Here is a 27,006-nt window from a genome sequence, read left to right on the forward strand (position 1 = left end):
CTACCACCCTCCCCGGTAGCCTCCTCGGTAGCCCCTGCCTGCTCCTCGGTACCCTCCTCCTCCTCCTCGGCAGCCCACCCCAGCTCCGTAGGCTCCCCCAGGAGCGCCTGGGTATCCTCTTCCCGCCGGGTGCCAGCCGGAGTAGCCGCCGTAGCCTCTGCCCCTGGGGCCGGAGCCATGGCCGTACCCTCCCCAGCCCCGAGGGCCGGCGCCGTTGTCATAGCGAGCCATCTTGGGCGGGCGGGGGCCGTCCCCGAACCTGGCCAACAACAACACCACACACGTGAGGCAATCTCACAAACTGCATCTCTACAAGATGGCAAACAGCACCATCCTCAGCTAAGCCACCTCGATTTTCTGTCAACACAATGCGATGGTTCAACTACAGTTGCACTTTTGCACCTTTTCCACTTCAGAAAAGCTTCCTTTGCTTCAGAAACAAGGGGCAACAGAGGGGTTCAAGCCCAGTCAAATATGTGTTTTCTTTTTAGGAAAAGATAGGCCCAAAATAAATATGGATTATCTTTTCTTTAAAAGATAATTTGTGTTTTGTGTTTTGGAAGAGGGGATGACAGCTTTTATTCCTGAGAATTGTGTGTCCTTGTGCAAACAGGCAGTGATGTCTCTGCATCAGGCTTGGAGTGCAAGCATTTCACACACGCTCAGAGCACAGGCACTGAAACCAAAGCCTGAAGTCCCAATTCTCATTGGGGCTGAAACCACAGCCAGCAGTCCCCATCCTCACCATCACTGAAACCACAGCCAGCAGTCCCCATCCCCACTGGTGCTGAAGCCACGCCTGCAGTCCCCATGCTCACCGGCACTCAAACCCCAGCCTGCAGTCCCCATGCTCACTGACACTGAAACCACAGCCTGCAGTCTCCATGCTCACCGGCACTCAAACCACAGCCTGCAGTCCTCATGCTCACCGGCACTCACACCCAGCCCGCAGTGCCCATGCCCAGCTCGGAGCCGGGGCTCTTACCTGGGGCTGGCGGCCGTGAGTGCCACGCCCGCGGCCGCCGGCCGGGACAGCTGCCGGATGACGTTCAGCATGCGCTCGTGGGCGGGGTCCAGCTGCCGGACGATGCCCGGCTCCTTGGTCACCTCCACCACCAGCGCCTCCACGGCGGCGCGCAGAGCCACGATGCAGGCGGCCGCCACGTGCGGCATCCTCAGCTTGATCCTGCGGAACAAACGGGGCGTTAGAGCTGCCACGGCTGCCTGGCAGCACCTGGGAAAGAAGAGGTTCTGCAGAGAGGCTTTTCATTGAGCCACAAACCTGCATTATCATCTCTGAAGTTCTCATTTGTCACTGAAGAGGTGACATATTCAGGAGGCAAATTTGAAAGATCCCTAAAATTTGGCATTGTTAAAACATAGCTGTTCTTCTGGTAAAATTGGCTCTTGAAATTTAACGAAGGGCCATGAAGATGCTCTGAGGACTGAAACTCCTGCTCTGGAGACAAGCTGGGTGTGCTCAGCCTGGAGAACAGAAGCCTCCAGAGAGACCTTAGAGCCCCTTCCACTGCCTAAAGAGAGCTTTCAAAAGGCAGACACTGATAGGACAAGGGGAATTATTTTAAACTGTTGTAGGGCAGGGTTAGATGGGATATTGGGAAGAAATTCTTCCTTGAAAGGGTGGTGAGGGCCCTAGCACAGGTTTCCAGAGAAACCTGTGTCAGTTGTGACTGCCCCATCCCTGGGAGTGTCCAAGGCCAGGTTGAACAGGGTTTGGAACAACCTGGTCTACTGGAAGGTGTCGACCTGAGATGAGCTTTAAAGTTCTTTTCAACCCAAAACATTCTGTGATTCTATCATTCTACACTTGGATAAATTCAGCATGTAACTTCCTGCATCAAAACAGCAAGATACAAAAATATAAAGCAAACTGAAAACATGAGGCTCCAAGATTTTGAAAGGTCCAACCCCCAAACTGCTAGTAAATTAAGCTTAAGGAATTCTTTGTCTCTGTTTTACTGACCAGGGGGTAAAAGCAAAAAAAAACCCAAAACAACCATGCAGATGTTATTTGGTGATGGCCAAAAAATTTACACAGCCAGAGACATTTCTTTCCTCAAGCTGTTTCTGTGCCTTGAAAACAAGGTTTCCTCAGCCTTTGCCTCAGGAGGACATCCAAAACACACAGTGCCTTTCACCTTTCAGATAAAGAGGACAAAACCAGCAGTTTTTATGGAAACTGCCTTGTCCTGTTTTCAGTTTAAGTAGATAATCTGCATGAAACAGGGCTCAAATGAACCTGTCCCTTCCTCACAGAAGGAAAGGTGATGCCTTCCCAACATACCTGTGGTGCACAGTTTGCTCTGGGATCCCTGTTCTACAGACATTTGCTCTGTGTTAGCTGCACTTCCCCTCAGTCAGGGGGTCAGAACTGGATGAGTTTTGTCCTTTCCAACCCAAACCACTCCATGATTCCACAATTCTGTGCACAAGCAGATCCGTACCAGTCATCCACCAGAATGAGCTCCCCATCTGACATGACTTTCTTGGAAGCAAAGAGGAGCAGCTGCAGTGGGCTCACCAAGGTCATGGTTTTGGCAGAGATGGCTCGTGTTCGAATCTGCAAGTTAAAGAGGAAAATGACTGTTGAAATGGAAAACAGAGCTCTGCACCTTCCTCTGGACACTGAAACTGGAGAATTTTGTAAAAAAAAATACCCAAACAACACACAACAAAGCTAGGTATAGCATTAGGAAATTACAAGAGCATGTGGACATGCAAAATTGAATGCCAGAAAGAGGTTTACAGGGATTCAGCACACACTGGTGTAAAATCTCAACAAAAACTATCTTCCATTTTAAAATATTAATTTTCTGTGTCTGCAGTTATGCAGCTTTTGTAAGAGCCACCTCACACTTTGCCAGCCTTAAAATGACCAGGACACATCTGAATTTTCCTCCTACCCTTCAGTTACTGAGGCTGTGATGAAAACCTTCAGTGGGCTCCTACTCATGAAGTTGCCAGATGTCCATGCAGTCACTGCTGTGTCATGTTACACTGACCTTGAGTGTCAACTTAAACATCAAGCCAGAGATAACAGCCCTGCTACACAGCTCCTGCCCCTCAGTTTAAAGGGGAACAGAAGAGGTATCTAATGGGCAGACAGCTACACACAAATCCTTCCTGCATCCCAGCCTCACCCAGGTGCTAAGCTACTCTTAAGCCACCATCTTAGTCACTCTCCATTTGCTGTGTGTACTTTCATTTAATAAAGCAAAACTCTTTCAGCTCCAAAGTCTTTTGTTGGGTTTAGGGGAATCTCACTTGGGAGAGATGGTCAAGGTGGTCTAACCCTCCTGGGGATCCTGATACAAAGGGTGAAGAAGCAGCAAAGCCTCACCACAGCTCTGAACTATGGATTGGGAATCCAGACTCTCAAGACAAAATCCCTGTACCCAAAGGATTTAAAATTCTGGTTACTACCAAAGCCAAAAGCATTGTTTTCCTTTGCTCCTTGAGCAGCAGCAGCTGAGTTCATGATGGCTGTCACTGGAGCACGTGGACATGCACAGAATGTACATCAAATTCACAGGATGGAGGAAGAGGTCATGGAGACCTTTTGGGTGATGCTTGGGAAATGAGAATTGTCCTTGGGAGATGACACAGGCCAGAACAGGAGAACCCCACTGCCATATTCCATGTTCCTGTTTTATCCCCGGATTCATAAGCAGCAGAAGTGATAAGGATAAAAATTCTCTGATGCCTAACTAGCATGGAAGAGCTCCTAAGACAAACTGTTAATGAAGATAATGACTTAGATCTTTCTCTATGACCTGGCTGTTGTAACAAAACTCACAGGAACTTTCTGTGCACCTCTATTTCTACTGAAAGTGCTTGACTGGAAGTTACTAGGAGTCCAAGTGACACCAGGACCATATAACATTTACTTTCTGGAAAGAAAACCAACCAACAAACAACACCTCCATCCCTCCCCACTAAAACTAGCTAAATATTGCCTTCAAAGTTTTTTCTTAAGACTTCTTCACAAAAAAGAGCCTCTTGAACCATTTGGCAGCACATGATCAAGAATAAACCCAAAATCTCTACCTTCTCTCCAAAAACGAAGAAGGGTGATGGATACTTGATGTCCTGGCTGCTGAAAGGGCAGTTGACAGATGATTTGTGGATGAGAGCATTGTGCCCCTCAGTGGTAAGAATCTTCCTCTTCTCCTTGTGGTAGCAGACATTGGGGTAGACCCCAAAAGCCAGCAGGGAGATGACAACATCCAGGTTGTTATCAGGGCCAGTGTTGTTAAATGGTTGAGTCATCAAACATTCTGTTGGCAGAGAACAGAGGAGTGGCTCAAATCCATGGGACATGAAGGAGAGCACAAGACAGCTATTTAGGATCCTGGATCAATGCAGAGCTGTTTAGGATCTTGGATCAATGCCTTTTCTGATTAAATCAACTGCTAGATGTTATCTCCAATGACCTCTGCACTCAGAGCATTTAAGTTCTACATTCAATTTTTTATCTTAATGGAGAATGAAAAGCTGAAAAATACTACTACAAAGAGGTATTTTCCACTCCCAAACTCCTCAAAAACACGAAGAAATGGGTTTGCCCAGAATGTGCTGTACCATAGTATGTTTACTGCATTTGTTTTGGAGACAGATCTTTGGGGGAGGTTAAAATGGATGTTTTTATTAGTTCCTTTGTTACAAATCTCCCCCGGGGTCTCTGGTGGCTTGTTTTCAAGTCATCTTGCCCAGAAAAAAGTTATGGATAAATGCAGCAGTAATCCTAACAGCATGAGGAGAAAAAAATTAAAGGAATTCAAAGAGAAAAAAAAATGAAAAGGAGGGGAAATAAACATCTGCTTAATCCACGCAGTCATGCCATTTCACTGAGCTCCTCAGCAACATTAGGCAAATTCAGAACCTGGTCAAATTTAAGAGTTTTTTTTCTCTAGAAAACGGAATAATTTGGCAGACTGCTACACATCCCTCCTGCAGCACAAACAGGAAGTCACAGAACAGAGCACTCTTCAGATCACACAGACTCCCCACTAAGGTCTATGGAAAGAAGGGAGAAAGCACACCACAGCACATTTTGGAGATACAACAAGTGAAAGAGAAAGCAAGCCAGAGAGGTAACACTCCAAGGACACCTGTTTAATAGATTTTTAATCCTGCAGCTCTAACCTCAACCTCCAAAATCTCCATGTTGCACCACAGCCACCACAACTTTAGGAAAGAACACTAAAAGTCCACCTGAACACAGCTGTAAAAGTGGAATAGTGTTATGGCAAATCCACTATACTCCTCCTGTGCTTGGGTGCTCAACACAGATTATCCTGGTTATTTATTCATCCTCTCTGAATGAAAAATGCAACCATTAAACTATTGAACTTAATCAGAATCACCTTCAGGAAAGCCAGAACTAATGAGTATGTCTTTTAGCTGGACTTTTGCTTCCCAAGTCATTCTAAGAGTGGCCATGCTGAGTCTCTTGTGTTCACAAAATCTTTTCTCTGCTTCTTCACCACCCATTCTGAAAAACAGAGAGAATTAGAAGCCTGACAAGGCAAGAAAAAGCTCACCCTGTGTTCTTCAGCTGTACTCTCCCAGCCAATGTACCTTGCATCATCCCAGGCTTGGAAGACAGAGAGCAAAGCTACGTGATCGGAATGCCTGGACCCAGCAAAATTCCTATGGACATAACCCAGGCGCTTGCCTTCGCTGATGAAAGGCTCAGGGAAACAGGTGGCTGCAGAGATGGTACACACAGCATCTCCCACACTGAAAGGAACCACAGAGGGATCAGGATCATTCACAGTTAGTGCTGCCAGCACCTGCTGCAGGCTGCAGATACCAGGGAAAACTCCTCTGCTAGAGACCTTAGGAATTTGGCCTTTATCTGCTAGAGTTCTTCAATGAAACAAACAAACTTCCCTGGAAGTGGATGTTAAATTAGCTTTATCTGCCCTCCCCTCCATCCATACACCACCATCTTCTGGTGAAAAGTGCCTACAGTAATCACAGGACCCTACAGCCATCACACTGACAAAGAACAGACCTCTCCTACTAAAGCAAAACATGGAGATTGATTTTTCTCCTTATCTCATTATTAAATTCCATATCTCCCCACCTCAAGTTCACTGTTAAACCTAGGTGTTTCAAGTCCCACTCCTAATTCAGAATACTCAGCCTCCACTGGTGTCTTGCCTTTAACTGAATTTCATGACCACTTTATGGCCTACACTGAAAGTTATTTCTTCTCTGCTCCCATGAGGATTCACTCACCTCTCCCCAGCTGCTACATTTATTGCTCATCTAAATATATTGGTTTTACACTCTTGCAAGAGGCTCAGGAACTCAGAGAAACAAGAACATGACTACTGAGACCACTGAACTTACTAAAAAATACAGCCCATTATCATCATCTTGCCCAGACGAGGTTCAATGGGAAGTTTGGCCAGGATTCTTCCAAGAGGTGTCAACTCATCATTGGAATCCAGGGCATCAAGCTCTGAAACAAGATCCCTTGTTATCAAAGAGAGTTAACTAACAATAGAAATCTTTAGATAATACCACAAATTCTCTTCCTGAAGGTTTTACTGCCTTTGCTCTTCCAATTACCTGAAAATTATCACCTGTATTCATCCTCTAAGCTACCAAAGGTTTTTTCACATAAAATAAAAAAAAAGCAGCTTTGTAGCCTCAGCAATTAAATGGGAAAGGAAACACAAAGAATTCCTTGACCATCATAAAATCAGTTTTTCTTGGTCTCTACTGAAGCCAAAAGTGTAAAGAATACTTTGAAGAATAACATGTTTCACCTCCCTAAGAACATACTAGCACTGTACGTGCACTGAAAATCACAGGTCATCTAGGAAAAGGAGGCACCTGCAGACACAGCTATTTGGTGTCAAAACCAAAAATGTTTGCCTTTTCCCCTGGCTCTGCAGTTCTCAGCTGCACAGTATGAAAAATACTAATAATTCTCAGAACAGAAAGTCATTAAACCTGACTACATATCCCTGTCTTTTTTCATTCTGGTCTCCCTCCTGTATACAAGCAACATAGGCTCAGCACACAATTCTACCATAAAATAAACAATGAAATAGATATTTCCGTTGTTAAAAATTGTAGGAAGTGCTTATTTAGTGACATTTACAAGTGTGCTAAGGTTTGAGGTCACTTTCATGCTTTACATCTAAAGCACAAATTTAGAGTTCTTCCCTGCTCTATTTTACTCATAGTCTAGTTAGTTCCTTGAAGAGAGTGGTGAGACAACCTAACCCACACATCAGATTTTTGTTTTTCACCCGGATTAATAAATTGAAGATTTAATTTCTTGACAAAATCTGAGATACTGGGTCAGCAAACTGTAAAAAGTGGTAATTAATTAATAAATTAGCAACTTCTGTTTTTCAGTACTTTTATAGAAGCTTTGTGAATGCCTCAAGCACTGGACTGAGTCTAGCCAAACACAGCAGTGCCACAGCTGGAAAACAGGAAGCTGGAAGCTAACATAACTTACTGGTAAAACAACAAAACAAGCCTCGAGTTTGAAGGCTCAAGTTTCTTAAAGGAATGACACTCCATTGGGAATTCAAGTATTTCTTCAGCTGCACATGCCACCCACACGATGCCTCCAGGTTGCTGTGTCAGCCAGAACATGCTGCTCCAGCAATCCACCCCGAGGTGGTAAAGCCATTTTCCAGAGATCACATACATGGAAGACCACCTGGAGCCAGTTCCACCAGCCCAGGATCACTGCCCAGCCCCGTGGCACATGAGGGCTGTTTGTCAGAGATCACATACATGGATGCCAGTTCCTGGAGCCAGTTCCATTGGCCCAGGATCACTGCCCAGCCCCGTGGCACATGAGGGCTGTTTGGCAGAGATCACACACATGGAAGAACACCTGGAGCCAGTTCCACCAGCCCAGGATCACTGCCCAGCCCCGTGGCACACCAGGTACCTCTGAGCGTGCGCTCTGCCTCGATGACCGCGTCCAGAGGGGGCGGCTCGATGGCCTTGGCCAGGAACTGCCCGATGCCTCCCAGGCGCAGCAGCTTGATGCTCAGAGCGATCTCGTGGAGGGGCGTTCGAAACATCTCGGGTGTCATGTGAGTCTGGAGTCTGGAATGAGAACAAAGACCCATTTCTCTGAACACAGCCTTTGATCACCATGAGGGATCATTCCATCAGCACAAACCATTGCCCTCCAAAGCAAACTCTGTCTCCAAGCCCTCCCATCGGCTCTCTTTGTGCTGCTGGAACTTGGGCTATTCTACCACAATGTTCTGTACTTCTCCATTATCCTTTGGGGCAAATTCACACTGGAATGGAGAGGGAATAGTCCTCACATCTTCACTGCACACTGTGGGTTCAAGCATGAGCCGACCAAAGAGAGCCTGCAGGGCTGAAGCACAGTTAGCAGCCCCACATTCGTCCTTTACAATCCTCTCCTGCTCTGATAAAAGAAGCTCTTATACTCCTGGGAGACAACCTGCTTTCAGACTGCTGGACATAAAAGCACTTTTCTAGTGCAGCTAGAAAAGGTTTCAAAACACCTTGAACCAATACCCTGATTCAGCTGGCACAAGATTTAGATGATTTCTCTCAAAAAACTATCTGTACAAGTCCACACACACGCTTCCTTAAGCACAGAGGAACTTGTATATTTTGGGTTTATATTCTCTGAAGGAAGGCAACCTTAAAACCATGATTACTTCAGTAGCCTAAAATCAGCTCACTGTCAAAAATTATTAGTTAAAATCATTGCACTGTACTCAATAACAGATCTAAATAAATCTGAGAAATTCAATGAGAGTTTTCGATCAACTGAGACTTTCAAGAGTTTACAAAAAGTTGAACATCAAAACACAGCTATGCTGTAACAGCCAGAGAAAGGGGCACTGAAACTTCCAGGAGGCAGATAAGAGTGTAACTAACAGCTGTGTTGCCTTCTCCAACCAGCAAACAGATTTCCAAGGCTCTAGTAATGGAAAAACAGTCTGGCAGAGGTCAAAAGTTTCAGCAACAGAAAACGTGCCAGAGCACCATGAAGGGGCTTCCTGGCCACAGAATGGGGATGGAGAGAAAACTAACATCTGCCATCCCTGCTTTTTACCACTTTCATGACAAAATGGCCTGTTACATGGCAATGCCAGGTGCCCCCAGTGTTTGAAGGCAGACTAGAGCCCTGCCCTCATTACAAAGCTCTTTTCCTTGCCTCAATTCCCAAGCAGTATTGCTCTCTTCCTGAGAAGTTTGGTAGGTTGCAGTGACACCCTTAATACTAAAATCATGAAATATGTATCCACCTCATCCTATGGGTAAAAGCATAACATATGTACATTTTTTTTGAGCCAACACCATCCATCTCCTCTCTGTGCTTTCTGCAATGATTTCCCCAGTTTGACCCAAAGCAGCACCCAACAGTTCTGAGAGGATTCCCAGAGGGTATTTTTGGAGACCACAGCCTCACCTCTCGAAGCGAGCTCTGCTGCACAAATGGAAGCAGAAGCCGGCTCGCACGCGCCCAGCTCTGCCCTTCCGCTGCTCCAGATTGGTTTTTGATGCCCAGACCGTGGCATAGTTTGTCATGTTGTTGTGAGCAGTGAACAGCTTCACTTTTTGCCTGTTACAGGAAAAACACCACTAAAGATCAAACATGCTTCATCTTAAGCCCTGCCAAATCAGTTTCTATTTTATGGCTTGCAGCCACATTGATTTTAAGAAGCCAACCACCCTCGGTTTGTGTTAGTCAGGAAACTAAAGCATCACAGTCTTTCTAAAGCAGTGCCCCAGACTATTGCACAGAGTAATGTTCTAACAACTGTACAAAAAGAAAAAATTCTCATGAATTCATGAGCTCTCTGTGTGTAGTTTTCTCAGAGAGCATGCACAGTGAGGCAGGAACTGTAACAGACTACAAAAACCTTCCTTTTTATCATCAGCCAGACACTGAGAGTTTGTAAAACTCCTTTGGCAGATGACGTCTACCAAATTGGTGTGGAGACCCAGTGACACCTCACATGAATAGTGCCAGCATGACCAGCCCACTCCCCTGAGATGCCAGCATGGTGTGTCACTGTGCTGACCAGCTAAAGACAATGCTGATTTGTCCTGAGGGAGTTGCAGTCCTCAAACTCAGCTCAGGGAGCATGGGAACACAAGGCACTTCTGTGCACTCCCAAAACCTCTTCTGCATTCCCAAGGGTAGGGTTTATGAAACAAAAAGCTGCTTCATGAACTCACTTGCAAGAGTCGATGACAAAGACCACGTCATTGATGGTAATGCTAGTCTCGGCAATACTGGTAGATAAAATAACCTATAAAAACCAGGAAATGCAAAGTGACATTATTTGGTTTGAAAAAACTGATAATGCCCAGCAAGATAAACTACAGAATTTATTAAAGAAGTCTGCAATATGTTCCCCAACAGCCCAAGAGAACTGCACAGAGAGAAGGCTCCGTACTTTGGTCACCCCAGGAGGCACAGGATCAAACACCCGACGCTGCTCATCCAGAGGAACCTGGGAATGCAGAGGTAAAATCCTGTACTGGTGACCTCCTACAACAGGAATACAAAAAGGTTGGTAACTACTACTGTATGAATCTCATTTCTTCTTCCCACAACAAAAAAATTTCTGGCCATTCACTCTCACACCAAATTAGCTCCCCAAGGCATTCATCCAACTCCCATCTTCACTCAGTCAGTAGTTTCCCTGGGAAAAGATGGAATATAACAAAGCAGCTGCTTGTACCAAAGCGTGGGTTCATTTCTAGATGCTTCTGCATGGTATAGATTAAGTTCCAGCCAGGCAAGAAAACAAGGACAGCTCCTGGGACATTCAGAGTCCTGATATAAATCAGCAGAGCCTCAATCAGTTCAAAAGAGGTTTCTCTCTCATTCAGCTGAGCCATGGAGTGCTTTGTTTCTGGGCCATATTCATCGCTGCAAATAAGGTTGCAGTTGGCCTACAAAAGAAAAATACCACAAAGGAAATCATATAAATGAATTTACTCAAACTACAGAGACTGGCTGGCCAGGCAAATAAGAAAATGAAATGTGGGTAGATGTCTTTCAAGAATAAAATGGCCATTAAAAGAAGATTTCAATTAAGTGGCCCAAACAAAAGTTTCAAAATTAAAAGTTGAATAAAACTGTTATTTTCTTGACAATGTATGTAAGCACTGACAATATCAACTGCAAGGGAAGAAGGGAAAGAATTTATATTTTCACCCTAAGAAGGTACCACCAAGCTCCTGTTTCTCTATTTCTTTTTCAAGGTTACTAAACTTCACTTTCAAAAGCACTTCAGTTTTAGCTCTAAAGAGAAGTAGTTTGACGAAACATGATAACCTTAGCTTCAATGAAAAAGAAATTCTTCAGTTTACAAGGGCAAGAAAAAAATTTAGTTCCACTGCTGAAGTTAACAGCAATCTCATATATTAAAAATAGGAAAGCTGCTAGAGATGTTTCACTTCAACAGTGCCAAATGAATTACACTCAAGCTGGAGTACTAAAAATGGCCCTTGTTTATTTTCTCATATTAAAACTCAAACATACATCATCATCTTCACCACTTTCTTCATCCTTCTCTTTCTTCTTCTTTTCCTTGGGTGGAGGGACAAACTGAGTCATTTGAATACAATCTTCCAGAAAATAATCTGCAAGGACAGACAGATGATAAGGACTGACTGCTGGAAGCCTGTGCAAGGGAACATAACTCTTTACACCACTTCCCAAGAGTCTCCTGAAATAAACCAGGATATTTCAGAGTATGAATGCAAGACTGATAAAAACTCAAGCAGTTTCTGGAAGTGCAAGCAAGGATTTACCTTGGACAGGAAAGGTTCTGCCATAGACCTCGATGATGGGACAGTTGAAGAAGTATTCACAAAACATACTGGTATCAATGGTGGCAGACATGAGGACAACCCTGATCTCAGGATACACCTGAACAACATCCCTCAGCACCACCAAAAGGAAGTCAGTCTGCAGAGAAAGAGAATAAGGGCATCATTAACTTCACAGCTATAAAAAGCAATATCTTCCCAAGAAACCAGAAGGAATTACACATTTACTGAGCAAGAGAAGTAACAAGTAGAGCAAAACTGTTCTAAAACAAGAAACAGTTGTCAGTGCTCTATTTTGAAACTACTGCCATGCCTGGGGTTTTTAAGATTTCCAGTGTAAAGAAGGGTTTTTCTTTTCTACAAAAATAGTTTGCTTCCTTCCTAACAATACATTACAACCTCAGGTATTTTTAAACTTGGCTTACGTATAAAGTAGCCATAATTAATAAAATAAATAGGTATGTGTGATGTTTGTAGTTCTGTTTAAATATGGCATTTATCTAGTTCTGCCATACAGTTAGGCATGCACTTAGCTCAACAGACAAAATTCCAATCTCACTCACAATTTCCAAACTTGTATTTTACATCATTAGCATACATTTAATAGATGAAGAGATGCATCAGAAAAATGTGTGTTAAATGCGTGCAATTTTATTCAAATGAGTCCCCAAATTCTGTCCAAACACTGTGTCAGAACTTCACGGTTTCTCTCACTCTTGCTATGACAAAGCTGAAAACTATACAGAATAATCAAAGGAACAGAAAATGTTTGCCATTTCAAATTATATACATCTCCTAATTCTATCATCAGATTGTATTTTACTTCAAGTAAACCCTGAATTTCAATGTATCACTATCAAGACTGCAGGTTCTGTGAATACCACCAGTAATACAACAATGTCAGTAAAAACAGCACTGCAAAATAACAGTGTCATTCAGCGTGCTCCCCCACTTGGACAAGATGTGTTTGTACTGCAGTGTTCCATTTTCCAGAGAGGACCAGGACACAGGGGATCCTAACAGGAGAACAGTCAGAGGGCAGCAAGGAAGCACAGATCCTTGCTCTGCTACTTAGATAAGGAATAATTAAGAGTTCTAAAAATCTTATCCAAGAAGGAAAACTTACATCTGACACTCATTAAGACAAAGTTTCCTCCTGCCTGTTGGCTATGACAGACAAACAGATACAGAATATAAACAGAACAGAAGCATACAGAGAGTAGGACTGTCATCACCAGCTAACTCACATTAATGTCTCTCTCATGGATCTCATCAACAATAACATGACTAATGCCGCGGATCCCAGTCTCCACCTTTCTCAGAAGAACACCTAAACCAGAGACAGAAGGTAAGTGTTCATGTAACAGTTCAACCTTTCCCCTCCCAGTCCCTGGTTTAAAACTCAGGAAGTGGGCAGGCTGTGCAGCCCATTTTCCAACCTCATCTCTAATTGCCATGCTTTCCTTTGTACAAGTGACAGCAAGGCCACAAAGCATTACCACAAGAGACACTCTTCCATCTTTCCCACCCAATGCTGTTTCCCCTTTTGTCTTTTAAGGACAATCAATATATGGCAATTTTATCTCCTCATGGGATTATTTCTGTGTGCTATCACACCTGTATTATCAGACTTCTGAACAAAAATCTGAATTTTTCTTTGCACAATGGCCTGTCAGCAAACTTTTACCCAAAAAAACCTTTTCCATCTTCTAAGCAGACTTTTTTTAATAAAAATTTCAGTCTAACCATATTTCTGCTTTTGCTGCTGACTCAGAGTTCAGACCCACGATAAGCTCCAAGCCTAGGAAGCAATACAGACCTACAGTGCAGAACAGGATGCTGGCGTGGGGCCGAGGGAGCACAGACTCGAAGCGCACGCTGTACCCGCAGCTCTGGCCAGGCTCTTCCCCCCTCTCGTAGGACACACGCTCCGCTACGGAAACCGCGCTGATCCGCCGTGGCTGGGGGGTGCAAAAGTTTTCCCTAACTTAATGAAGAGGTTTTAAAAGTTTATCACAATACCACTGAAAGGGATAAAGGAAATCCTAAATGCTACAGGTGTCCTGAACTAAGATTGCTTTACAAAGTAATTGTTAAACAATAATATTGTAACAGCACAGGGTTCTTTTCACAAAGGAGGGATATAAGGATTGATGGCAACTACAAGCTGCTATTTCCCAAATCACTTCCCCTTAGTCTGCTGAGAGTTTTCACCTGGGCAAGATTCAAGCCACGTTATCCAAACTGTAAATCCATGCAAGAGTAACATTCCAAACAAAAAGACACATGATGCTGAGGTTTCTCCTACTTATATTGCTGAGGAGATATCTTTAAGAACCATGTCCTGCAATGATAATAGGTTCCTCAATACATCCTTCAATCCCCCTTCAGGGCCGGGTCGGATGGGGCTTGGAGCAACCTCGTCTAGTGGATGGCATTGCTGACCATGGAAGGGTGTTGGAAAGAGATGAACTTAAGGTCAATTCCAATCCCAACCATTCCATGGCTCTGTAAATTTTATCCTAACCAACAGGTGATTTCTTATATTCACCACAGAACAGCAGTGGTCACACACTCCTCACCTGTGTCACCACGATGTTGCACTCAGCAGCTCGGTTGGTTCTGATGTACTCATCCAGGATGTACTGGGGCACTTGAGTGGTTTTGCCACAACCAGTGGCACCACGGATGACAACAACAGAATTGTGACGGATTGCCTCCAGAATTTCACTTTCAAAATTCTTCAGAGGTAAAGCCTCTCTGTCTTCTTGGATCTGGAAAAAAAAGTCCAGGACATTTCCAAAATCTCCAAAAAGCAGTCTGTTCCGCCCCACATCTATACTTTGCCTCACTTTTCTACACTTTTCCCTTACTCAAAGGAAAAACTGCCAAAGAACAGGTCATAGTTTGTACTTTTTCCTGGCACAGCACAACTCACCCCCACATCCACCCCAGTGGAACACCCAGCACTGCTGAAAACGTGCTGTGTATTTGTGCTGAAATCCAGCCTGATACACTGTGTGTTACGTTCCAGCCCTTCTGGAAAATGCAGAGCCCATGGCAAGGATGACAGGTGACAGGACACACACTCACCCTCTGCAATTGCTGATCCTGCTCCAGGCGGTACATGAAATCACTTCTCAGCTCCGCGCTGATTTGCTCCGGAGTGAGCTGCAAGTGCAAGACATCACTTGGAGGCTTTGTGACCCCTCTTCTTATCTACAGCCTAGCTTCAGGATCAGATCAGTCACACCAACAGTGACCCCAAATATCCCTAAAGGATCATGTCCTGTATAACTCCCTGAAATAAGTTTTATTTCATTCATTCCAGTATATTTAACATTCATCTTCAAACAAGTCTCTCAGAAAGACCAACAACACTGAAATTAACAATTGTTTAAACTGAAATACTTAGACTGCTTGAGAAACATCTCTGTTCAGTAAGCCCAGAAGAAGATGATTTAAACAGGAGTTTTTAATATAAGTAACGACCTAATGTAAACACAAATCCACCCTTTAAACAGTAGCTGAAAAGGTAAAAGTTTGAAGAGAATTCATAAGGCAAACCCTGTCTAACAACTGCAAAAGAAATGTGAAGAAATGCAAATTTGGTATGAAAGGGATAGTTGTTTTTAGAGCAAATAAGCTGTTCCAGTCAGGACCTGTACAGGAAAATCCTGCAGAGATTTGAAATCAACTCAATTTGCAATGTCCATATTGATTATGTATTTCATGCAGCAACATCTAAATTTACCTTACTTCTCTATAATTTAAAAAAATCCAACATATAACAATCAATACTAAATCAATGTAACTTATACAAAAAACTCCAGTAGAGAAATAATTAAATTATTATTATGGCCATAAGCAATCTGAATGTTGTAGGAAAATCAAGTTCCTGCCCTAAGAGTCTTTTCTGACCAGTTTATTCCAATCAGACCAAATTACTCTCTGAACTTGGCAAACCAGTCACTCTTTCCCTTCACCTTAATTTTACCATGCCACACTGTTGCTTTTCATTTGTTTTGTGCTGAATGGGACTAGAAATGACAAAAAGGAAGCTGGTTACTTGTGTAGTGGCACTGGCTTGGAGCAGTTTCTCCTCCCAGAACAAGGGTCTGAGCATGGAAGTACGGGAAAGAAAGGTCAGAGAATTATAAATGACATGGCCATGAACTTTCCTTGTAATTTCAATTATGAACTTTGTGTGGGCTGCACGATAGCAGGCAGAAGGTGAAATTGGGACACTCAAGACACTGCTGGTCAAGACCTGATAACACATGAAGTAAACACAAAGAACTCTCTGCCCCCAGGTCAAGAAGGGAATAAATTTACCAATGGACTGTCTTCTCCTTTGAAACAGCTCATACTTTAAATCTTGGTGAGGGAGAAGCATTTAGACGTTCTGGAAGCATGAGAAAATCAAGTAACAGAACCATTTTTTAAGTTGTCTTACATTTGCCAGTGGACCCTCATCAATATTGCAGCCAGTCCAAGGGTTCCAGTTGGAATGAGGTGGTGACCAGGGAACAACTCCCATGTGACTTTGTCTCTGTGATGGTTCGAAATGGGCCAACTTCCCAACGTTGATCAGAACTGGGTTACTGGGATCTTCAGGCTAGAAATCCAAAAGCAGAGTGGGCAAAGACAGATAAATGATTAAATGAGCAGGTGTGATGCTCCATCCTTCGAGTATTGAACCACACACTCACCACAGGCACGATCTCCAGGGACAGCTCCCGTACAGTCTTTTGCAGATTATTTTCTAAGTCAGGAGACAGCGACACCTCATAGGGTTCCAACTAGGAAATATTTAAAAACTACATGTCATTATACAGGCACTGGAAGCCAGAACTGTGGGCTATTACAGGTGAACCATCAAACACCTCCTTGTGAAACAAGGCCAAACAGTATCATCAGTTCAGCATTCACACTCTTGGAATGTTTTGCCAACTTTTCATTGAATAAGGATTTGTAGGCTATTTTAGAATATCTGAGTTTTATTTCAGAGGAACATGTTCCCAAACTTGCAACCAAATACCTAAGCAACACATATTCCTTGGTATGTATATATATATATATATATATATATATATATTAATTGCCAGGAAATGATCACATAACAGACAATTAATCCAAACAGCCAGCCTAAACAGAAATATTCAAGCTTGTAGAAAAATTATACTGAAAATAGCATTTGTTACAAATCCTATTTCATTTAAGAGAATGTAAAATTAGTTACTGTTCTAACCACATGAAGTTATATTTCTGATCCAAATCGCTCACCAGAACAGAAACAGTTGCTAAAGAATAAAAATTATTAATAACTTCTAAGATGTTAAATATGGAGAGCAAACTCTTAACTCACCCCTGTTTATGAGAGTGCTTCTGTGTTATGAAATGAAAGCAATAATTCCTGTCCCTCCTGCCAAACTCACCGATTCTCCTTTCTTCTTCTGCCCAGAGTAAGGCTCAATGACACCAAGATGGTAGAGCTGTCTGACCAGGGAAAGGGCACAGGACTGTGCTGCCAGCTTTTTGTTTGATCCGTGCTCACGACTGAAAATCCCTGCAGCACACAAAGGTCACAGCTGGAGCAGCAGGGCAGTCAGGCAGCTTCCACAGAAGACACTACTCTGAACTGGGCTCTCTGACTGTACACTCAGACCAGGTTTCATGGACAGTCTCAAATCTTGATAAATCCAGAATTCCAACATAAACCCCAACCAGGCCCCTCCTCTGCCCAGCTCACACTGGCTGTGTGATGTTACTTTCCTGCTAAATAATCCTTTGAAGTTTTTCTGCATTCAGTGCCTAAGGAAGTATGACTGCCCAATAACACCCAGCAGCATCATGCAAGTGATCCTTTACCTCTGGAAGTGGCTCCAACACATAACTATAATAAACTTTGCACCCACAAATGTTCCTCTATACCAACACCCATCTCTTGCTAAGTTAAAAAATAAATAGGAGCACTTACTTCTGCCCAGCTGCCTTACATAAATATTCATTTCTGCATTAAAGCTCCTGCAAGAGAAAGAAAGAGCACAAAGGTACAACTACCAATAGCTGACTCTGCAAACATACTTAGTCTTTCCAATATTTCTAGGCAAAGATCTCTGTCCTCAGTCAGAAACTCTCAATTCACCAATGACCAAGGTAAAGTATTACTGCTTTTAGTCCCTTTAACCCCAAGGTAGTAGGTAATAGACCTGTCATCAACAGAACCAGTACATTTGATAAGAAGAGCTCTGAATATGCCACTGTTCAGCACTGAAATTTACAGCCACATTATTACGAAATATGCTCTGAGCTGTCCAAGTTTAAGGCAACAGTTATAAAGCAGGTGGGAAGTAACATTAACATGCATCCCAATGTACCATTAACTGTATGCCACATAAATATTGGTATAACACTAATGCAACCCACCAACAGCCTGTGTTTAGTGACTAGATGCAACATTAAATATGGTTAGTCTGCTTTTCACCACACACTTGATCAGCTCAGAGCATAAACAAAACCAAACCAGGTCATATAGCCAAAACCACGGTACTTATCTGAACAGGAGACAGACTATTTGGATTTGCATGAATTTCCATTTCCTTATTGACATATTCTAGAATCATCAAAACTTGAGTAACAGAGTAATAGTTACTCAAGGGTAACTCTGGTTAGCAAACCCAACAGTTTGCTTAGTAGACATGTAACCAGTTCAGTTAAAGGTTAACTAGCATATTCATCAAAGAATCATAGGATCATGGAATGGTTTGGGTTGGAAGGGATCTTAAAGACCATCTCATTCCAATCCCCTGGGCAGGGATACTTCCCACTGTCCCAGCTTGCTCCAAGCCCCATCCAACCTGGCCTTGGACACTTCAGGGATGGGGCAGCCACAGCTGCTCTGGACAACCCGTGCCAGGGTCTCACCACCCTCACAGGGAAGAATTCAGGCTTTAAAAAAATCCTCAACAGAGGAGAATAGCAATCATGACTCATGTTTTTAAGAATCCCAAACCTAAGCCTGTATTTGCCACATGAAATATTAAAGCTGAATTCTTGTAAGACAGGATTTAAACTGGCCAGTGTGACTGAAGGTGCATGACTGGAATTTATTGGACTGAGATCCTCTTTGGAAATTAGGGCTTGGCATTTGCACAGGTGGAGGTTGTGCCTTGCACCTGCATCCTTCATTTTTTGCTGCAAACAAACAATAAAAAAGGTTAAGTGAGTGACTGAAATTTCAGGTTAGCCCTCCTTCCTGTGCTATCAGTGAACTGACCTGCAGGCACAGTGGCTTCAGGGATGGAAGGCCACTGGCTCTCAGGGACACAACAGCCACCTAAGACACCGATGACAGTATGTTTCTCAGCCAGGCCTACAGTCAGCATTCAATCTCATTCTCCTCCACCTGAGGGGAGAACAGCAACACCAGAAATCAGTTTGCAGCAGAATCCCACATGATTCCCTAGTCCAGCCTCAGCAGCCCATGTGTGAGCAGGCACAGGTCTGTGGTGTAGGTCTTCAGCAGGAACAGGAGGAGGCAAAGTAGGAGGCATCCCAACACAGAAAAGCCACATCCCATCCCTTAACATGAGCTCACGCTTTGTGTTTTAGGACAGCCATCTTTATATTTACAACTTATACCCGCCTATCATAGTTAAAGTTTCCAAATTCAAATTTTCCAGCTATTACTAAGTTCTCAGACCATGAGTATGATTAATTGGCCACAAACCTCTGGCATATCTGTTATAATCTATATCTCTGATCATTACCTTAAAAAAACCCAAAACAGAGTGGCAAGATGCACAACTAGTATTTCTTTAAAAACACCCAACAACCTAAACTTTATTATGCTCTCAAAACTCCAAAAACATCTCTCTCCTGTTACACACACCAGAAGGGTTAAATCCAACAGTCCCTCAATGAGCTCTATAACACGTTAGGATTGTTTCATGCCTATTTGATTTATTGCAGCAGGTAGTGAATAGCCCCTTCTGCCATTCCATCCAGGGCAATCCACACACCCTTCCCTGAACAAAAAGTATATAGGAAACTCTGAAATGCACTCCAGGAGAACAATAGCCAGGCTGAGAAACATACTGCCATCAGTATAATTTCATTCTGCTCAAGACTAGATAAATTTAAATACATGGGGTTTAACGCTGCAGAAGGTGTAACAAAAAATGAGCTGCACAAATAATCCCTAAGCTACAATGTCACAGCATATATCAAAGTTGAGATGATCATGATACACAGAGTGTCATCATTCAATTTCAGAAGGCTTTAAGCATTCACCCATACAGGGTAACACCCTGTCACTTCAGAAGGCTGCAAGCCTCTGTCCTTCTTGTTCTCCAGCCCAGCCTTTTATCCCCTCCTGTTGGTGCCCTGCCCCTGTGTGCCCTCTGTTCCCTTTGGTGGCTGCTCAGTGCCCCTGGGCACTCCATGGCTCGTTGCTGTCAGTGCTGCTCACCTGCTGCTCACAGCTGCACCCACTGGGGATGAGGCTGGGCCAGCCCCACTCCCAGTCACCACACACTGTGTGCCCACACTACAAGATAGAAGAAATGTACAGAAGCTATGCCTGCAACAAGCAGAATTTAAATTCCTCGTACTGTACAAATTAACTTTTTATGTCACTCACTTGAGTGAAGGAAATGGCCTTGCCTGAGACACACAAATTGAGATGCAGTGACTTGAAGACAACTTTTAAATGAGAATTTACAACTTTCTGTACCAACAGACAGTTTTAGATGTTCCAAATGATTGAAAGACTCATTAACAAAAGAATACTATAAGTCCTGCAAGTGAGACTCTCTTGAAAAGGCTGTAATAGGAAAATTCTCCTGTCTTTCTAAAAATATAACTCTCACAGAACACGAATTTATATAATGCAAAAAAGCCCAACCCCAAACTTAATGAGGAGAATCCAGCAGCAGCAGCATGCCATTGTTTCCAGTCACAAAACATCATTGTATTTCACCAGAAATAATAGTGTCCTAACATCTGGATGATTTGTAAAGACTCTTCCTAATAGAGATAAAAGAATAAAAAAACATCAATTCTTTAAGCACAATCTGTTATGAACTACTTTCATTTGGGAGAAGCACGTGCAAATTCTCTGGTGGAAAGACTAAAAGTCAAAAAAGAGTATTATCCAGTTGGTCTTAACTGAAACTTAAGACTCTCAGAACTCCTTCGGGATGATTCTGCCAAACTGTTTTTTTCAAAAGAAGATTCTATTGCCAAAAAAGTTAATTATAATAAATACATATTATATAATAATTATATATATATAAAATAAAAATATAACTGAAATGTCCTTAAGGCACATTGCTACATAAGCAAATTTAATATTTACTTAAAATGCACAAAGGCAACAACACTTACAGAACAATTACCACAAGCAGTTGAGCTCTTTTCACAGAAACTGACACCCCAGCAGATGACTAGAGGACAGAAATCAGTTTAAAAGCTGCATATCCAGAATTTCTCAGGAATTTCTACAATCCCTCAGATCTCTGCACTGAGGCTCCTCACCCCCATATCAATATTTAGGGATGTTATTGGTCCTGGCACAGAACACTATGGCTCTACAGAGCTTGGCAAGTAAGTGTGAACAACCACTGTCAAAAATAGTTTGAATCTTTCATAAACAGACAGTGACTAAAACTACCAAACCTGTTGTGATCAGGCCCCATTTCAGTGTATTTATATTCTTCCTGGATCTTCTCCTTTTGGAAAAACTGGTTCAGACGTGCCTTGGCATTTTCCAAGGTCCAACCCCCGTGAAGATCTGCATTTAAGTCCACTTCTGACTCTGAGGTCTAATATGGAAAAAAAGAGTATTGTTTACCAGTTTAAAGATTAAGTAATTCACCTGTATGCTATAAAATAATTAAGACATCACAGAAAATGCTAAAAAGTCCTCAGTAATTCTTATTTTCAGAATAAAGTGTCTATACAAAGTCCTGGATGTTCAGACTATCCAGAGTGATTTATTTGTCCCTAGCTTAAACAAATTAACTTCATTAAAAGTCAACAAATAAATCTACAGCTTAAACTAACAGCAAAATATCAAAAGAAAACTGCAACCTAGATTATAAATGCAAATAACAAAGGGGGTGAAAGATACCTGTTTAAGAAGTAAAGGAGAACACCTCTGCATGACTTACCTGCTGCCCTTCTTGCTCCTCTTTTCTGGAATAATAATCTTGCAAGTTTGCACCCCGATCCCACTGAGTTCCATGACTGCCACAGTTTCCAGGTGCTGCACCTGGTCCGTTGCCTACCACACAGAAAAAAAAATAAATTAAATAAAATAAGTCCCCCAAACATGTTCTTAGCAATGGAGAGGCATTGCCTGGCTATCTTGACAGGCCATGACCAGTCCCTCAGATCTCATGCAGTCACCCACACCTCTGCCTCAAAACTATGACTTTGGTGGCCTGTTTGCAGAGTGATGCAATTTGGGGGAGTAAACACTGCCAAAATACATTCAAATACACAGAAATTACAGTTTTCAGTCTTACCTATGTCACTTTTTAATAGCAAATGTGGAGGAAGAGGTCCCCCCACAGCTGAACTGGAACCAGTGACATCCCTTGCTGCTTGCTGTCCTCCAGTGAGGATATCACCTGCTGCTGGCTAGGGAAGGGAATGAAGGAAAACCTCAGCACTTCGGTGCAGAACAATCATTTTACAACTTAGCTAGAAACTGTTCAGGAAGTTTAAAGACCTCAGGCAACCTCATGCAACAGTTATCCCCAGTAAATATGCAATAGTTACTACTCAGAAGCAATCCCAATAGTAACACAACTGCAAATATTTTAACACTGAACTGCAAAGAAACTAATTGGCACACTAAAACCAAAACAAGCAGTCCTGTTCCCATTGAGTTCCACCTAGGCTGGTGAGGCTGGGAGGTTGCTTCTACTCAGAAAACTCATGTATCCTCAATGGAGCACTAGAGGAAGATCCTTCCCTCTCAACAGGTAACACATAACTTCACTCTTTGTTTATTTCTCTAAACTTGCTGTAATGACAGAGTTACCCTCCTCTTCCTCAGCCTTTAAATGATAGTCACTGCTGAGTGTTCACAAAACATCACAAAAAGCAGTGATCCCATTACACACCTGAAGCAATTATGGTTTTAAAATGCCAGATTTTCAATGTCTGGTTTGATATATATGTGATTATTACTTTTGGGTTTGGCTTTAGTTATTTTTAAATCACACAGAATTATATATATTATATATATTATATACATTATATACATTATATATATTATATACATTATATGTATATTAGAACATGGCTCTAAGACTTCACAGTGCCAGGTGTGAGTACTCAGCACTTTGAAAGCCAGGTTGCACCTCACAGCATCACTCTGAATTCTTCCCAGCCTGATCAGCTTTGCATCATTTGATCTGGTAAATACAACGTGCAGCTGTATTTGCCAGATCATCCTACAACATTCAATTGGACCTGATAATCTCAAAGGTCTTTTCCAACCTAAATGATTCCACAATTCCACGATATTCTGTATGTGCCCCAGCCCCCCTCACATTACTCACTGCACATGGGCACCAGACTGAACTCCAGGGATGAAACACAACCAGGAGCATGGCAGCCCAACAACAGAGTAGCCTTTGGTAAGGAGAAAGAGCAGCTTACTGCAAAAGCAGGGATTTCATCCTTCCTCATTTCATTCACCCGCACCAAGTAGTTGATGAAGTCTCGGGCAGCATTGCTCTGAGCATCCTTCTTATTGGTGGAGTTGCCCATGCCAACATAGTTGAAGCCTTCCACTCGGACCTGCAAGGAACAACACACTGCTCATGTGCAGCTGAAAGGGGCTTGGAGGCCAGCAGCACCCACAGGAGCACCAAATCCTGGCTGCTGCTAAGTGCAGGAGAAATAATATTGCTAACTATTGTTACATATCATTATATATTGCTGTATATTTCTCTAAGTTTATAAAAGCAAACCCTCACATTCTGAGAACTTCTCCTCTCAGAGCACAAGGGCTCTGGGTCCACTCAGCCGTAGCTCCATGTTATTCCAACTACATAGATGTGATTTATTTCTGATTTTTTAAACTTTAAAACAGCAATTCTATACCCTGGACAATGGTACCTCCAACCACACAGTAACCATACAGGATTCACAGCCATCCTACCAGGCTGCAAAAATCAGTGAGAGGTGTTTCAGTGAGACTGATCCTTTCACTTGTTAAGCTTCCATGGATAATCATGGGACGTCAACATATCAAAGCCACTACAATACTGATATATTGTATAATGCACAATATGTATAGTGTGACTTTTTACAAAAAGGATGGAGTGACAGAACAAGGGGGAACAGCTTCACACTGACAGAGGGCAGGGTTAGATGGAATATTAGGAAGAAATTGCTCCCTGTGAGGCCCTGGCACAGGTTGCCCAGAGAAGCTCTGGCTGCCCTATCCCTGGAATTGCTTAAGGCCAGGTTGGATGGGGCTTGGAGCAACCTGAGATAGTGGAAGGTGTCTGTCCATGGCAGGGGGTGGGACTGGATGAGCTTTAAGGTCCCTTCCAACCCAAACCATTCCATGATACTGTGAATATATCTATTCACACAACCATTCCATCTGAGTATTGCTTAACCAGTAATAATACCTTGAAAATTCCTTTAATGCCACTGTGTTTCTTTGTTTTCTTATGGACACAGAAGACAAATAGAGGAGGGAAGGGTAAAATGACAAATTTAAGGTGTTTAGTGCAAATCCATGGCATCACTCATGAACTGATCTGTTCTACACATGGCCTCACAGCTCCCACATCCCCAATACATACAGGCAGGAGTAAACTACCATTAGAGCAGTGCAGAGCAGCAACCATTCCTGCAAAAATTCTTTTAATACATTTCACCTCAACTTCAAGAGCAGACCAAAGCTCTTGACAAAGGTGACATACAGTACCCCTCACCAAGTGCAAGAAGGGTCACACACAGTGCAGAGACACACACCACCCTTAAATAAACCAATCTGTTTTCCCGCTAAGAACATCATTTGGGATTTTTCCCTCCTTTCACTCATTTCACACCTCAGTGCACACTCATCCAGGACACTCTGGCTCAAAGTGCCCCAGCCCTCTCCAAGCACTCGGCTTCCAGTGATTCTCACGCAGGCTGGGCAGGGCCCAGACCTCAGACAGGACCCCAGACCCCCGGTGCTGACCCCAGGTTCCTTCTGGCAGAGCCCAGACTCCAGACAGGACCACAGACTCCGGTGCTGACCCCAGGTTCTTTCTGGCACGGCCCAGACCCCAGACAGGACCCCAGACCCCCGGTGCTGACCCCAGGATTCTTCTGGCAGAGCCCAGAGCCCGGCAGCACCCCCAGCATGGCCCACGGTTCCCTCCGACCAAGCCGCCAGCCCTGCTCCCAGACCCCGGCACTGACCCCAGGTTCCCTGGGGCAGAGCCCCGGGTCCGGCCCTGCACGGTCCTCGGCATCTTCCCGAGACCCCCGGCAAAGCCCAGATCCCGTCAGGAACCTCAGATCCCCGGCAGGGCCCACATTCCCTTTGTCAGGGTCCTCAGACCCCCGGGAGAGCTCCTGGCCCCTCTCGGAGCTAAATCCTTGCTCGCAGCACGGCCCAAGCTCCCTCCGGTAGAGCCCAGGCTCCCGTGGCGGCCTCCAGTCCCCAGCACAACCCCCGGCAGGGCCCCAGATCTCCGACAAAGCCCCGGCAATTCGGCCGGAGCCCGCCCAGCACCCGGAGGGCGCCAGTCCCGCTCTGTGTCCCCGGCCCAGCCCTAGACACCCCCTCACAGCCGCCAGCCCCCAGCACGGCCAGCCCGCTGCCCCGGCGGGGCAGGCCCGCACCTCGCAGAGGAAGGTCTGCCGGCCGCGGCCGCCGGCGGCGCGGATCTCGTAGGCCGGCATCACCCTCCTCCGGCCGCACCAGGCGTACAGGAAGTTCTTCACGTCCCCCATGGCCGGGCCGGGGCATCGGGGCACGGCCGCCCGCTCCAGCCGGCGCCGGGCCCGCGGCAGCTCCGCACGGCAGCGCCTGCGCGGGGCCGGACGGCGGCCGGGAGGGGCCGGGCCGTTCCCCCAGCCCGCCCTGCAGCGCCCCTCCGCCGGCTCCGTCTGAACCATCTCCTTCTTGGCTTGCCGCTGAATAGAGTGTGTTTCTCAAGCGGTCAAAATGTTTCAATTTAAACAATTGTTGTTTTTCAGTGTTCTCGGTCTTTCTGAGAGACTTCTGAGGAGATGAATGTTTAATACGCTGGAATGAGTGAAAAAAAAAAACAGCTCAGACGCATAACTGACTTCAGGGAGTTCTGCAGGAAATGATCCTTTAGGGATATTTGGGGTCACTGTTGGTGTGACTGATCTGATCCTGAAGCTAGGCTGTAGATAAGAAGAGGGGTCACAAAGCCTCCAAGTGATGTCTTGCACTTGCAGCTCACTCCGGAGCAAATCAGCGCGGAGCTGAGAAGTGATTTCATGTACCGCCTGGAGCAGGATCAGCAATTGCAGAGGGTGAGTGTGTGTCCTGTCACCTGTCATCCTTGCCATGGGCTCTGCATTTTCCAGAAGGGCTGGAACGTAACACACAGTGTATCAGGCTGGATTTCAGCACAAATACACAGCACGTTTTCAGCAGTGCTGGGTGTTCCACTGGGGTGGATGTGGGGGTGAGTTGTGCTGTGCCAGGAAAAAGTACAAACTATGACCTGTTCTTTGGCAGTTTTTCCTTTGAGTAAGGGAAAAGTGTAGAAAAGTGAGGCAAAGTATAGATGTGGGGCGGAACAGACTGTTTTTTGGAGATTTTGGAAATGTCCTGAACTTTTTTTTCCAGATCCAAGAAGAGAGAGAGGCTTTACCTCTGAAGAATTTTGAAAGTAAAATTCTGGAGGCAATCCGTCACAATTCTGTTGTTGTCATCCGTGGTGCCACTGGTTGTGGCAAAACCACTCAAGTGCCCCAGTACATCCCAGATCTCTCTTCCCTCCTACCAGCCACCCTGCAGTCATTCTTTTCACGAGGAGTAATCAGGGCATTGGCCTCCTTGTGTTTCAGCCACAAGGATCATCAGCCAGCAAGAGGATCAGCCCAGGACACAACAAAATGCACCTTTCAGGTGACATCGGATGACTTGCTCTGGTGAGACGC

At 44.1% G+C, this 27,006-nt stretch overlaps 1 protein-coding gene across 1 annotated transcript; it reads right to left on the reverse strand.

Moving 5' to 3' along the window:
* DHX9 (DExH-box helicase 9) lies at positions 1 to 25,877 on the reverse strand. The gene is made up of 27 exons (XM_058808072.1): positions 25,711 to 25,877; positions 23,518 to 23,658; positions 22,374 to 22,488; positions 22,017 to 22,129; positions 21,523 to 21,668; positions 17,822 to 17,868; positions 17,280 to 17,410; positions 16,554 to 16,643; positions 16,298 to 16,459; positions 14,935 to 15,012; positions 14,424 to 14,615; positions 13,661 to 13,802; positions 13,089 to 13,171; positions 11,824 to 11,980; positions 11,552 to 11,652; positions 10,746 to 10,959; positions 10,458 to 10,552; positions 10,237 to 10,310; positions 9,464 to 9,616; positions 7,952 to 8,112; positions 6,382 to 6,493; positions 5,602 to 5,763; positions 5,388 to 5,515; positions 4,069 to 4,298; positions 2,466 to 2,581; positions 986 to 1,186; positions 1 to 259 (listed from the first exon to the last, which is right to left on the reverse strand). Exons 1-27 carry the CDS (start codon positions 25,819 to 25,821, stop codon positions 1 to 3), a joined length of 3,714 nt encoding a protein of 1,237 aa, XP_058664055.1. The 5' UTR covers positions 25,822 to 25,877.
* Positions 25,878 to 27,006: the final 1,129 nt, after the last annotated feature.

The sequence above is a fragment of the Ammospiza caudacuta genome, chromosome 7 (genome assembly GCF_027887145.1).
Source record: "Ammospiza caudacuta isolate bAmmCau1 chromosome 7, bAmmCau1.pri, whole genome shotgun sequence".
Classification (NCBI taxonomy): domain Eukaryota; kingdom Metazoa; phylum Chordata; class Aves; order Passeriformes; family Passerellidae; genus Ammospiza; species Ammospiza caudacuta.

Excerpts from the sequence above, each read along its gene's own strand:
- DHX9 (XM_058808072.1), bottom strand. The coding sequence starts at position 25,821 with ATGGGGGACGTGAAGAACTTCCTGTACGCCTGGTGCGGCCGGAGGAGG. Across the intron at positions 14,616-14,934 it reads AGGATCAGCAATTGCAGAGG|ATCCAAGAAGACAGAGAGGC; the intron begins GTGAGTGTGTGT and ends TTTTTTTTCCAG. Across the intron at positions 11,981-13,088 it reads TCCATGAGAGAGACATTAAT|ACTGACTTCCTTTTGGTGGT; the intron begins GTGAGTTAGCTG and ends CTTTCTCTGCAG.